The sequence below is a fragment of the Squalius cephalus genome, assembly GCF_949319135.1.
Source record: "Squalius cephalus genome assembly, chromosome: 7".
Taxonomy (NCBI): Eukaryota; Metazoa; Chordata; class Actinopteri; order Cypriniformes; family Leuciscidae; genus Squalius; species Squalius cephalus.
In genome coordinates, this window is record NC_137128.1 from 10389952 (window position 1) to 10402597 (window position 12646).

Consider the following 12646-nt stretch of genomic DNA (forward strand, 5'->3'; position numbering starts at 1 on the left):
AGTTTAATGGGAAGTTCTGATAGCAGCATTTATACAATTTATAAAAAACATATAGAATTCTCCTGGGCCAAACAATGTTTTATCCAATTGATTTTAAAAATTATATTAAGGGTACTGAAATCAAGAGCAATAAGCCTGACAAACGTTTGAAAAATCTTTTTTCTTTTATACATATTCAGTCCAGTTTTTCAAAATGAACTTAAGGCTCTATCAATATCTAAGCACATGTTAAGCACATTTTTTTGTTTTGTGTAAACACTTGGAGAAATTAGTTTCAACCCTTTCAGATGGACATTTGCTAATTAAAATGCCAAGATAATGCACCGTGAGAGTCACGCACCGAATGAAGTCCCGCATCTGACCAGAAGATGGCGCCCACTGCTGAATCATCCATCCGTTTTCCAAACCGCTGGTCCAATATGGCTACAGCATAATAGGGTCACCTGTTATTGTTTTGTCCAAACTTTTACTGTTTTGTCCACTCTGTTACTGTTTTGTCCAACCTATTACTGTTTTGTCCACCCTGTTATGGTTTTGTCCAACCTGTTATTGTTTTGTCCTCTCTGTTACTGTTTTGTCCAACCTGTTAGTCAAGTCAAGTCAAGTCAAGTATATTTGTATAGCGCTTTTCACAATACAGATTGTATCAAAGCAGCTTCACAGTATTAAATTAAAATAATACAACAAGGTTTGTTTCTAGTGGAATTTACTGATTTATAAAATTAAATTAAATATCCCCAAAATATCCCCAACTGAGCAAGCCAAAGGCAACAGTGGCAAGGAACCGAAAAACTCCATCAAGTGACCTAATGGTGACCTGAAACTCCATCAGGTGACCTAATGGAGAAAAAAAAAAAAAAAAAAACCTTGCGAGAACCCAGGCTCAGTCGGGGGCCAGTTCTCCTCTGGCGTTTATGAATATTACGTAGCTTAGAAATGTTTCTAAGGTGGAAAAAGGCTGTTTTTGTAACATATGAAATATGATTTTCGAAAGACAGGTTGCAATCTAGGATAACACCCAGGTCTTTTACTGTAAAAGGATAAAGTAACAGGACATCCTACAATGTTAAAGTTGTATTGTGAGAGGTTTTGTGGGCGTTTTTTTTTTTTATCCGATAAGTTACCTCTGTCTTGTCTGGATTTAATAAAAGAAAATTACCCGTCATCCAGTCTTTTATATCTTTAACACACTCTGTCAATTTGGATAATTTAGCGTTTTCATCCGGCCGTGATGAAATATATATTTGAGTGTCATCAGCATAACAATGGAAACTAATTCCATGTTTCCTTATAATATTTCCAAGTGGCAGCATATATATTGAGAATAATAGAGGGCCTAAAACAGATCCTTGCGGCACTCCATAGTTTACTGAAGTTATGATCGATTTTTCTCCATTTAAATAGACAAAATGGTATCGGTCAGATAGGTATGATCTGAACCAGCTTAATGCTTGTCCTTGAACACCAGTATAATTTTGTAGTCGATCTAAGAGTATTGTGTGATCTATAGTATCGAACGCAGCACTAAGATCAAGTAAAACTAGTATTGAGATACAGCCTTGGTCAGAAGCTAAAAGTAAATCATTTGTGATTTTAACAATAACAAAACAAAACAATAACAGGGTGTTACTGTTTTGTCCACCATGTTATTGATTTGTCCAACCTGTTACTGTTTTGTCCATCCTGTTACTGTTTTGTCCACCCTGTTACTGTTTTGTCCATCCTGTTACTGTTTTGTCCATCCTGTTACTATTTTGTCCACCCTGTTACGGTTTTGTCCAACCTGTTATTGTTTTGTCCAACCTGTTACTGTTTTGTCCAACCTGTAATTGTTTTGTCCAACCTGTTACTGTTTTATCCAACCTTTTACTGTTTTATCCAAACTGTTACAGTTTTGTCCACCCTGTTACTGTTTTGTCCACCCTGTTATTTGTTTTGTCCAATCTGATACTGTTTTGTCCAACTTGTTATTTGTTTTTTCCACTCTGTTATTTGTTTTGTCCAACCTGATACTGTTTTGTCCAACCTATTACTGTTTTGTCTAACCCGTTATTGTTTTGTCCAACCTTTTGCTGTTTTGTCCACTATGTTATTTTCTTGTCCAACCTTTTACTGTTTTGTCCACCCTGTTATTATTTTGTCCACTCTGTTATCAGTTTGTCCACCCTGTTAAGCTTCTTTCTTTTCTTTTTTTTTTCAAAAGGAAAAGGGTAAAATGATTGTGAGAAAGTAAGTACAATTCAAATATTTATATAGACACAATATTTATACAATATTTAAACAATACAAATATTTATAATTTCTGGTCATTTATTAACTGATATGCTTTTTAAAGGGTCAAAGTAACATCATAAATTAGAAACATAATTATTTGAAATGTTGTTCATTTGTCCCTGACAGGGTGGACATTTTTTATCTTCCATTTCATTTATTTTGTTTAATCAATGGTTACATTTAGAGCTTGACTGAGCTTGACCAAAATCATTTTTCAAATGTTTTACATCACCCTATCATGACTATACAATAATGTATTCTAAAAATTGAGTTTGATTATCTATTTTATGATGGCATAAAGTCACAGAATCCCATGAATGACCCAGTATCATACAGGCATATATTCCCTTTTAATTGATTATTAAATTGTTTAATTAAGGTTTATACATAGTTTCCTTGACAGAGTTTAAGATAAATAGTTTAATCTTACTAGTGCAGCTGCCAGTTTCCTAAGTTTCAAATAAATATTAAACAGAAAGCACAAACTATACAAAAGCATCAGCCCTTCCGGCACACTCAGTGTCCAAATTCACTCACTTGTTTTCATTCACTCCTTCAATGAACTATATTAGACCATGTATGGAATAATGAATGAGGGGCCGATTTCAAACACAGTCCTATAGTGTTTAAAAGGGGAGGTTAACATTTTTGATTGAAGATTAGGAGTGCACATTAATAAAATAATAATAATAATAATAATAATAATAATAATAATAATAATAATAAACACTGTGATATTCTGTAATAAAATAAGAATTGTCCATTTTGATTTCATGGTGACTGTAAATACAATTAGAAAAGGTTTTTAAAAAATTGTAAAATATTTTTTATATCCTCATGTCTATTTTGTTTTATTTTTGTATATTTATGTGTCATATTTGGATGTTTTTATAAAGTTATTATTGTGTTATAATATAATATTGTTTTGACCTGTTTGTAATATTTTAGATATAATACAATATTCCATTTATTTTTCTTATTGTGATTTTTGGAGAATTATATTAAAACCATTTACCAGGGTCATGACCCCAAAATGTGAATTATAAGAATAGTTTATGGATGAGTCTGGGCAGTCGAGCGTACAGCTGCAGGTGCCAGATTGTAACTATACTTGTTCCGGCCGGTAGGTGGGTCTGTCAGCCGGCAGATTCAACAAGTTCAATAACTGAGTCAAAGGCCTGAAACATCCACCATTCAATCAGAGAGCCCTGTGGAGAGGACAGTTGACGAAAACACCTTTTGTAATGACAGTTACTTAGTAAAACCATGGTTCATTTTCGTAAGGGAATCACAGTCACAAATTTCTTTGTGCAGATGTTTTTTTTTTTTTTTTTTTTTTTTTTACAGCAAATGCTCATCACACACAATCAGTCTAAATTCACTCCATTAATTAGTCTTTATCCTTTCTTTCGGGGAGCTCCACATTAGTCTACCGGTTTGATCGTTTATTTTGTCATATTTTTAAATCTGTAGGCTATGTGAAGAAAACTTTGTTCGACGATGGCGATATTTCAGCAGAAACAGCTGGCAGGTGAGACGAGTTTCTTAAGACATTGTCCTTTCCTCTTTAAATGTGGATAAAAAAAAGAAAAAAAAAAATCATTGAGTGTCCACTGTGGCGCGTCCTTAAGCCTTGAACTCTTTAGCAACCGTGTTAACTGTGATCAACTGAAATTAACATGACAACTGCAGAAAACAGCCTGATTCGCAACTCTGGCCCTCGAGGTCCACTTTCCGGCGAAATGTAACTCCAACTATAACCAAACACACCTGAACAAGCTAATCAAGGCTACTAAGTATTAGCGTTGCTGTTTATTCAAGCTCATTGCGTCATTGAATGGCTATTTCCATCAACTGAATTATAATGTGTAATGAATACATGCATATCAGCAGACACGGTGTATATAGGCTACTTTTGAATACGGTTACTAAAGAATACATTAAGGACATTAAAGCCGATTCAAACTGTATTGGAAAGCAAGTTTTACTAGAGCGTTCTAAAGTTTTTCACTTAGAAATATTGCGTTATTCTTTAGAACGCTTTATTTTTTAGAACGCATTGCTATTAAAGTGTCTTGATAATTATTCTGTTTGAATATGCTTATGTAAGGCTTTAAATTCATGCACTTTTAAAAAAAGTAAAATTGTACGTAATATTAAAGAATTATTTGGAAAAATAGCCTACCACTTGTAAAATTATTTTACAGTGTACTTTTTAAGAGTAAAGTATATCCTAAGACATGGACGTTTATTGCAGTATACTAAATTTGCATTTATAGGATAGTAATTATATTTACTTAAAAAATGATTAGGGTTGGACGACTGAAGTGTTATTATTTGACAAAGGATTATATTGATGTTTTTTTCTTTCTTTCTTTTATCAGAGAGGAGCATTTTTTAATAGCCTACTAGAAAAAGTTTCGTTTTAGTTGTGTTTTTGAGAGAAAAAAAGGAATGTAGGCCTACATAAAGTAATGCTTCAATATACATACTAAACATATTTTCTAATAAGGCTGAAAAATAATTCAAGGATTACACATTATTATGAATTATGACTTTACACAGTATTTGATGTAACAGTAGATGGCGACATTGCACCATGTTTAACTTTTAAAGCTTCAGTAGTTCTGCGAGTAGGCCTCCATATGAGCAGCAGAGAAAACCTCCACGCGCTTTTTCACTCTCTCTATTCGTTCTTCTCGTTGATCATTAATAATCAAATTCAGCTATAATAATTGGATATAATTTTATTGGATTGTATGGCTTTTTTATTGCTTAAGTTTATTGAGATCGAAAAATTTGCTTTATCCGTTTTATTTATAATGTGTATGCTTCATTTAGAATGCGCCTTCGATCGAGTTTTACAAAATTGCTGTGATTATATTGGTCATAATTTGGTCGAAAGAGTCACTTTCTTTGTTTGTCAGAGTTATGTTGTCTTAACTGTCGTAACCCAGTTTCATGGTTTATTATCTCTACTGTATCCGTTTATACATGTTTATTTTTACAACAATCCAAGAAGGACGTTTTCTTTTCTCCTGAAGTGCGTATTTCAGTGTGAAGAAGCCAGTTATTTTTATGTCTAAAATGTACTTTTAAAGGCAATTGCATAAATAAATACAATGAACAAAAATACTGCTGGTTCAAATATTTTTTGCGGGTTTTTTTATCCAGACAAACACATCAAGTAATTTAAATATTAAGCAATACATGAATAAATACACTTACTGATTTTGAGAATACATCGTTTTATTGTACTGTACATAACTGTTTTGTCAACTTGTTAAACTACTAAAAGTGCAATCATTATTATTCTATGATGGTTTCCGTAGGCCTCTTTCCTTTTACACAAGAAATTACCCACAGATCCACACATTCACCCCTGAACATATAAGAGGTGGGAAAAGAAACACACATAAGATTTAGACAAAATAAGATGATTTGTGTTGAAGTGGGTTTATGACACGCATCAAATCCCACACCACTGAATTCCGTCAATTCTGCATTTCGCGCGCGCGGTGTTGCTGAGTGCATCTAAAATAACAAGGTTTCATTTTACTACGACTTTATTATGCTCAATTATTGAACATATTCCCCTCGCATCCTCATTGCAAATGTGCTCAATTCATACAAAAGACTTGGCTATTGATTATGGACTGGGATAAACCCGTTTTTCGTGTCTCCTTTTTGCAGAAGTTTCGAGGTTTTTCCAAGATAGTAAATATATTTCATAAACTTTCCATCACTCCCTCTGGAGTCCTCATTTCCGATCAGTTCATTTCTTCCTTCATGGTTTCTCTCAGTGAGATCATTTGTTCTTCGTCGATAACTGATGTGCATCAAGCACACACACAATCTCGTCATTTCCGAGCTCAGTCCGTACTTGAGGATTTATGATTAAAATTACATAACGCATGGCTTGACATCTTGACAGACTCCCTGGTGATGATGCAGCTGATGGTGATAATAGGATCCACTGCTGGGGGGATGAAACGATGTGATGCCGTTGAAGTTCAGCACAAAGTCTTTTCTGTCACAGACTGGCGATGAGTGGCTTTGGTATCGAGACATTCCTATTGACGAAAATCAAAGACAATTATTAATATATAATATCGCCAACGAAAGTAGGCTTGCAATCTTCTTAGAAGTGCATGCTTTCTATCACACTGTCAGTTTACAGCAATTGGATATTATTTTTTATGTTTAGAAGACAGGCTTTTTATCCACACAAACGATGTATTGTCATTTATATAGTCATTTCAACGCCATTTCAGTCTTTAAAGATGCCAATGTTTTTTTTTATTATAAATATTTGTAAATTAATAATAATATTATTTAAAATTTAAATAATATTAAATTGCTGTTCAATCAATATATAGTTCCCTATTTTGTTTGGTTCAACTATTATAATTTAAAAACATATTTCTGGGTCACCTGAACCGAAGCATCGCATATAATACAGTCCGAACCTATCTACCTCTTTAGTTATAAAAATAAAGGTTTTTTTACTGGCATTGACGGGTCCATGAACAACATTAATGGAACATTTCCATTCTACAAAATGATCTTTACAGTGGAAACAGGTTCTTTAGAATTTTTTTTTTAGAACCATTTTTTTTTAAATGGTCTTCACTCTAAAATCCGTCATTTCTTAAGAACTGATCATTGAAAGGTTCTCTGGGGAACCCAAAATGGTTCTTCTATTGCATTCTGCGAAAACCTCATTTTGGAACCTTTTTTTTTTTTTTTTTTTTTCAAAGACTGAGTTTTCATTACCAATCCACTGGCAAAGGCGGCATTGTTTTCGTAACCTTAAGAAATGATTGGGAAAAAACGCACTGAGGCCTTCTGCGTCAGACATTTGCTATTTTCCTAATTAGACTGTTTCTCCTAAACAGAATTGCAGGAAAATCCACTTAATTGCCACGCACAAACTTTGATTCATAACATCGGGCCCGAAACACTTTTTAGGCCTCTGAAAAGAATTTACTTATACTTTTCCTACTTTAAGGGGAATAAAATCAAGAATAGTTGTACAGTACATGTGATTCGTGGCTTTTTCAAATAACATATTGTATTACGTTTGTAAATTAATATGGATGAATAGGTAGGCTATAACGGAAACAATAATTGTGATAAAAATGTATAGCCTATTTAAAAACACTGATGAAGTGCTTCGATACGCAATGCTACTACATTGCTACATCGAGAAAAAAATATAGGCTTGAGTACATTTTTAAAACACGTGCTTTTGTAGCCTACAAACATGATTTTAAGATCGATTTGCGTGCTTAAATTGTGTGGTATTTAGTCAGGCTTTCTTTAAACGAGAATTTATTTAAGAAGAAGAAAAAACAAGTTGGTTACACTTTATTTGAAGGTGTCTTTATTACAGTGTAATTATACATTTAAGTACTGAGTAATATTAAGTAACTACACTGTAAAAAAATATTTGTATCAATAAGTTATGACATGTTTTTACATTGCTGTAAATCATCAAAATAAGTTAAGCTATTTTCTAGCTATTAACTTTTTTATAAGTTAAACAAGATTCAACTCGTTTTTGAAAAGTCAGTTTAATGTAATTTAAGTTGAAATGACTTAAAAATCCAAGTTGATTGTCCTTAAAAATTGAAGGCAGCATTTTTTTAACAGTGTACATGGATTAGGGTTTGGTTTGATTTGGCTTAAGGTTAGTTGCTTGTAATTATGCATAATTTACTACATGTAACATGTAACAACACTGTAAGATAAAGCGTTACAATTGTTTTTGTTTTTTTAGAATAACAGCAGGTACATGAATCCTGATGAACTTTATATGCGTATATTAAAGCGAGCGTGAGTGCAGTGGCGCTTCACCTGAGATGTCGGCCGAGTCTCTGCCGTTGTGATGCAGGTAGCTCTGCTCCAGAGAGGCGTACGGAGGCATGCTCGAGTGTAATCCAGACGAGGTCGGGCTGCTGGAGGTCAGTGGCTGCTGTTTAATGTAAGGAGACACTCCTGATGAAGCCCAGTGTGCAGAGGCGGCTCCATACGGCGAGTGGCACTCCAGAGAGCCGCTCATGGCCGCCGGGGGAGAGTGAAGCGGGCTGTTGCTGCTGTCCGGCCCGTACTCGCCGTTAGAAGCGACTTGACACGCCGTCATGTACGTGGAGCCCGGACTCGATGACATGTGTGAGACATGATGCCCTGCACTGAGGCCATCGTAACCCGCGTGAACGCCAGGCACCGCGTTGGTCATCATGTCCAAGTTATAGCCGTTGGCGTGGCAGGCCAGAGACGAGGAGGGCGACTGGAAGTCAAAGTTCTGCGGCAGCATTGAAGCCCCGAAGCCGATCCCGTTCATCATGCGGTACATGGGTTTGAGAGCCTGGCACTTCCTTCGGAAACCGCGGGGCCTGCGTCGAAAAGAGCCCTCCTCGAACATGAACTCGCTCCCGGGGTCGATCGTCCAATAATGGCCTTTACCCGGCCGCCCGAGGCCCTTGGGAAGTTTGATGAAACATTCGTTGAGAGACAAATTGTGTCTGACGGAATTTTTCCAGCCCTGGTAGGAACCCCTAAAGAACGGGAAGCGAGCCTGGAGGAACTGATAGATTTCACTCAGCGTCAGCCTTTTGGTCGGAGAGCTCTGTATCGCCATGACTATAAGAGCGATGTAGGAGTAAGGTGGCTTTTCAGGGCGTCTCATGCCCGAGTTGGACTTTTTGCCTTTGGTGCCGGTCGCAGTCGTGCTCTCCAGCGCGGTCTGTGTGCTCTGGAGCGCCGAGTGCATCGCGCCGCTGGACGCCGGGCTGGATCTGAGAGGAGGCGGCGGGTCAAGCTGTTGCTGAGGGCTTTCCGTCGTCATTGCTAAAGCCTTGCAGCTGAATGGATGTAAAACGACGGGGTCAGTCTTTTTTTTTAAAAAATGAGTCAAACGCACCCCAGGCTAGAAAAGAAAGGAGAAAACGATAGGTACTCCAAGAATCTCTGTTAAAAGCCTGCAGTGACTCTTCTTCAAGGCGGCCGAGGTCAGTGCGCCACAACTGTGCTCTGCTCGCAGGACGCGCTCCTCGCTGAAGCCACCAGCTGTGTGTCGCCAGGATAGCGACCCCTCCTTAGTCTCTTGGTGGCCATCGTGAAGACTAATCCTTTAAGAGAAGGAAACTCAATGCTCCAGAGTCCTCTGGCGCAAAGACGTGCGGCCAAACAAAACGCGACCACCTATCAATTCGTAAATCTCTCTCTGCCCCCTAGATCCCCACTAAATTCCTCCCAAGAAATCTCCTCAAACTGTGGAGACCCACCCCTTTCCATGTCTGGCATGCCTCCAGCTATCGGTCTGGCAGGAGGCTGTGCAGAGTCCGAGTGGAGAGACTCCCCACCTCCCCTCTGACAACCTAAATACACGCAATAACGCCATTTATCAAGCCTAGTCCGACATTTCAATCAACAGCGCCACACGCCAAACACCGGGGCGAACGCTGTCAGACCTCCAGTAATTAATGGCGTGTTTTGGTGAGAGTTCTGGCACTAATAGATGGGAGGTTGAAATAGGAACGCACTTCTTGTGAGTATTGCTCGTTTGACCAACGAAAGAACAGCCGGATAACGTGCGAAGTAAAGGTTCGTTGCTTCGCCAAAGAGAGAAGAATGTGAGCGCGTAAGGCAGTGACCTGGTTGAGCATCTCGTCAAGTTAAGCATGGGGGTGGGCGAAAAAAGTCCCTCTCCAAGTGTATACAAGTTCTTGTAAAGGGCTGTTCTGGATAAATGATTTTGACATGAGTGGAAGCAGGCTTTTTCCATCAGCCGCTGCGCCAGTGCTCGGATACCACACACAGCGCAGTGTCAGTTTACCGTCCCGGACCCCGATCATCCCCCCTGAGAGGACGACTAATTAATTGTGGAAAGTGAGCTTAATTGGCCATACGAAAAAAAAATCTCCAACATCCATGATTAGCGTGAAAGAAAAACACAAAAAAAGGTCACTTGACTTCATTTTAACGATTTCATTAATAATTTTCAGTAAAATCGATATCGATTTATAATATAAAAATAATAGTAATACTAGGGTACAACGGGGCTAACGCCTTAAGAAATAATGGGCTTTTACACTATTACCATAGTGTACAATTGCAGAATAAATATATGTGTGTGTATTGATTTTGTGTGAAAATAAATCATACAAGTTATTTGTTAGTTTGTTTAAAAATCTTAAATGTACGAGGTGTCCTTTTGCCCCACAGACACACGGGATACAAAAAGGATACAAGTACACTTTAGCTAAAACAATTTGTTTTCAAAAATATCTAAGGTAATACTTGTTCAAAACAATTACTTTAGCAAAATACTGTTGTCTGTTTATTTTGATAACAATTTTGATAAATAAAATAATTCGTTTTTGTTCGATAAATATACTGTCATTAAAATATGTTAATTAAAAAAATATATTTAGCTTAAAAAAATACAGAAACAAAATTATTTTGAAAAGTAAATATTCTGATACCATTGAAGAAGATCCCATAATAATTTAATATGGCTTTACAATAGTAACAATAAATGTTTTTTTTTTTTTTTTTTTTTTTTTTTTATCATTATATGTATTATTATTTATAATTTTATTTAAATAGGATAGTTTCATTGTAAATATGGTGGTAATCTCTATGGGCCAACTTAATAAATTATATTTATCATCTGAATCTAACCATTTCACGTCAACAAATGGAAAAGTCAGCCATCTGTTTATTATCATGTTAATTATTGTGTCTTTCACCCCGACAGCAGGAGCGCGTTTTACCCCAAATACCATATTTTTACATTCTTCCTTTATTGAAAAACTGTTGCTTTAATTAGCTTGAAAAAACTCAAAATCATTAACAAGACCTTTGTCTCAAAATACATTCCATAATTTTAGAGGTGCTTAAATCTACACCATTAAAAAAAACATCAAATATTAGATCAGACTTTGCGTCAAGGATCAGACAAGTTTCCACGTGCATCTTGAAAAGCGGATGTTTTGGAAAGCGCAGCGGAAAGTTTTTGTGCCATCTAGTGGTTTAGAGGAAAATAAAATAAAATGTACCTTTTACCCTGGTGCGCCTTTAGCCTTGTTGTACCATACTAATAATTATAATAATAACAACATGTTTCATGCTTTATATTATTTAAGTAGACGGTTCTATAATTAACGAATTTTGTTTTATTATCACGTGTAACAATGATTATTTAAAACAAATTTCCGATGTTTATATTTACTTGTCTGTAAACTAATATATTCTGGTGAAAGCCTCTTAAAGTTGAAACATTAGGCCAACACTGCAGTTTGTCTTTTTGTATTATTATTATTATTATTAGGCTTCGCCATGAATACGCGCACTAATGCTGCGATTCCGAAGGCAATTTTCACAACCATGCCTCATAGGCAGAAACAAGCAGCCTCACATCTTTATCAAAGACAACAAAAGGATGTGAAGATAAAATCAGCCCTCGTCATAACAATAAGGGAAAAGAAAATAATCGGCCTCAAAAAATCCCCGGCAACATCAAACCCGCTGTCCCTGCTGCGTTCAGGATGCGCGCTTGGCTTGGAGAAACCGTGCTCGGTGCAAAAGAAAAATACGTGAAAGACTTTGAAGGTTTAACGCCTGAGACTCTCGTTGTTGCACTAGACTGCAGGATTCCTCTACTGTTGTTCGTGACCTTTACACTAAAGCTGCCCGACTGACGAGGAGTCTCTGAGGCCGACTGGCACTGGCAGAGATGTCGATACTAGAGGTTTTTACTCTCCGCGTGACAGGGGGACGGATATTTGCAGTTCTGGGCAGAAAATATAAATATTGAATTGCTAAATATATCTGTGTCCGCTCTCGGGGAAACTCAGCGAGGAAAAAAACAAAGCACTGAGTTCTCGAGGCGCCTACGAATGACGAATGTTTCTCCCCCTCGCGAGCCCAACAACTTCAGCAATTGTTTAAGTTTCAATCAAACAAATAAACTGCATGATAATAACAAAGATTACACTCTTTGGGGAATTGATGACGTGGGCTTTAATTTTCCCTGCATCTTCATTTTGATATGTTTTTTTTTTTAAGGAAACATATGAATAGGCCTACCTATTTAAAATGTAGTCCACAATCTTTTATGATATAAAATCATTTGACCATGTGAATGAAATTTAACTTTAATAATCCTGATTTCCGTTATGTAGGCTAGTAGACGATATTGTAGGCTACATTGTATCCTGTAGGTTGCAGTATAGTCTCTCCAGCCCTTCAAACGCCATTCAACAGACCTTGTCAGTTTGATTGGTTGTAATGACATTCTCATTGACGTCATATTACATAATACATAGAAGTTGAGGTCGATTTTTAAAAAAAAAAACTTTGCCAG

At 36.5% G+C, this 12646-nt stretch overlaps 1 protein-coding gene across 1 annotated transcript; it reads right to left on the reverse strand.

The window, feature by feature from the left end:
• Positions 1–5411: 5411 nt before the first annotated feature.
• Positions 5412–9510, reverse strand: foxf2a (forkhead box F2a). The gene is made up of 2 exons (XM_079877591.1): positions 8134–9510; positions 5412–6347 (listed from the first exon to the last, which is right to left on the reverse strand). Exons 1-2 carry the CDS (start codon positions 9122–9124, stop codon positions 6178–6180), a joined length of 1161 nt encoding a protein of 386 aa, XP_079733717.1. The 5' UTR covers positions 9125–9510; the 3' UTR covers positions 5412–6177.
• Positions 9511–12646: the final 3136 nt, after the last annotated feature.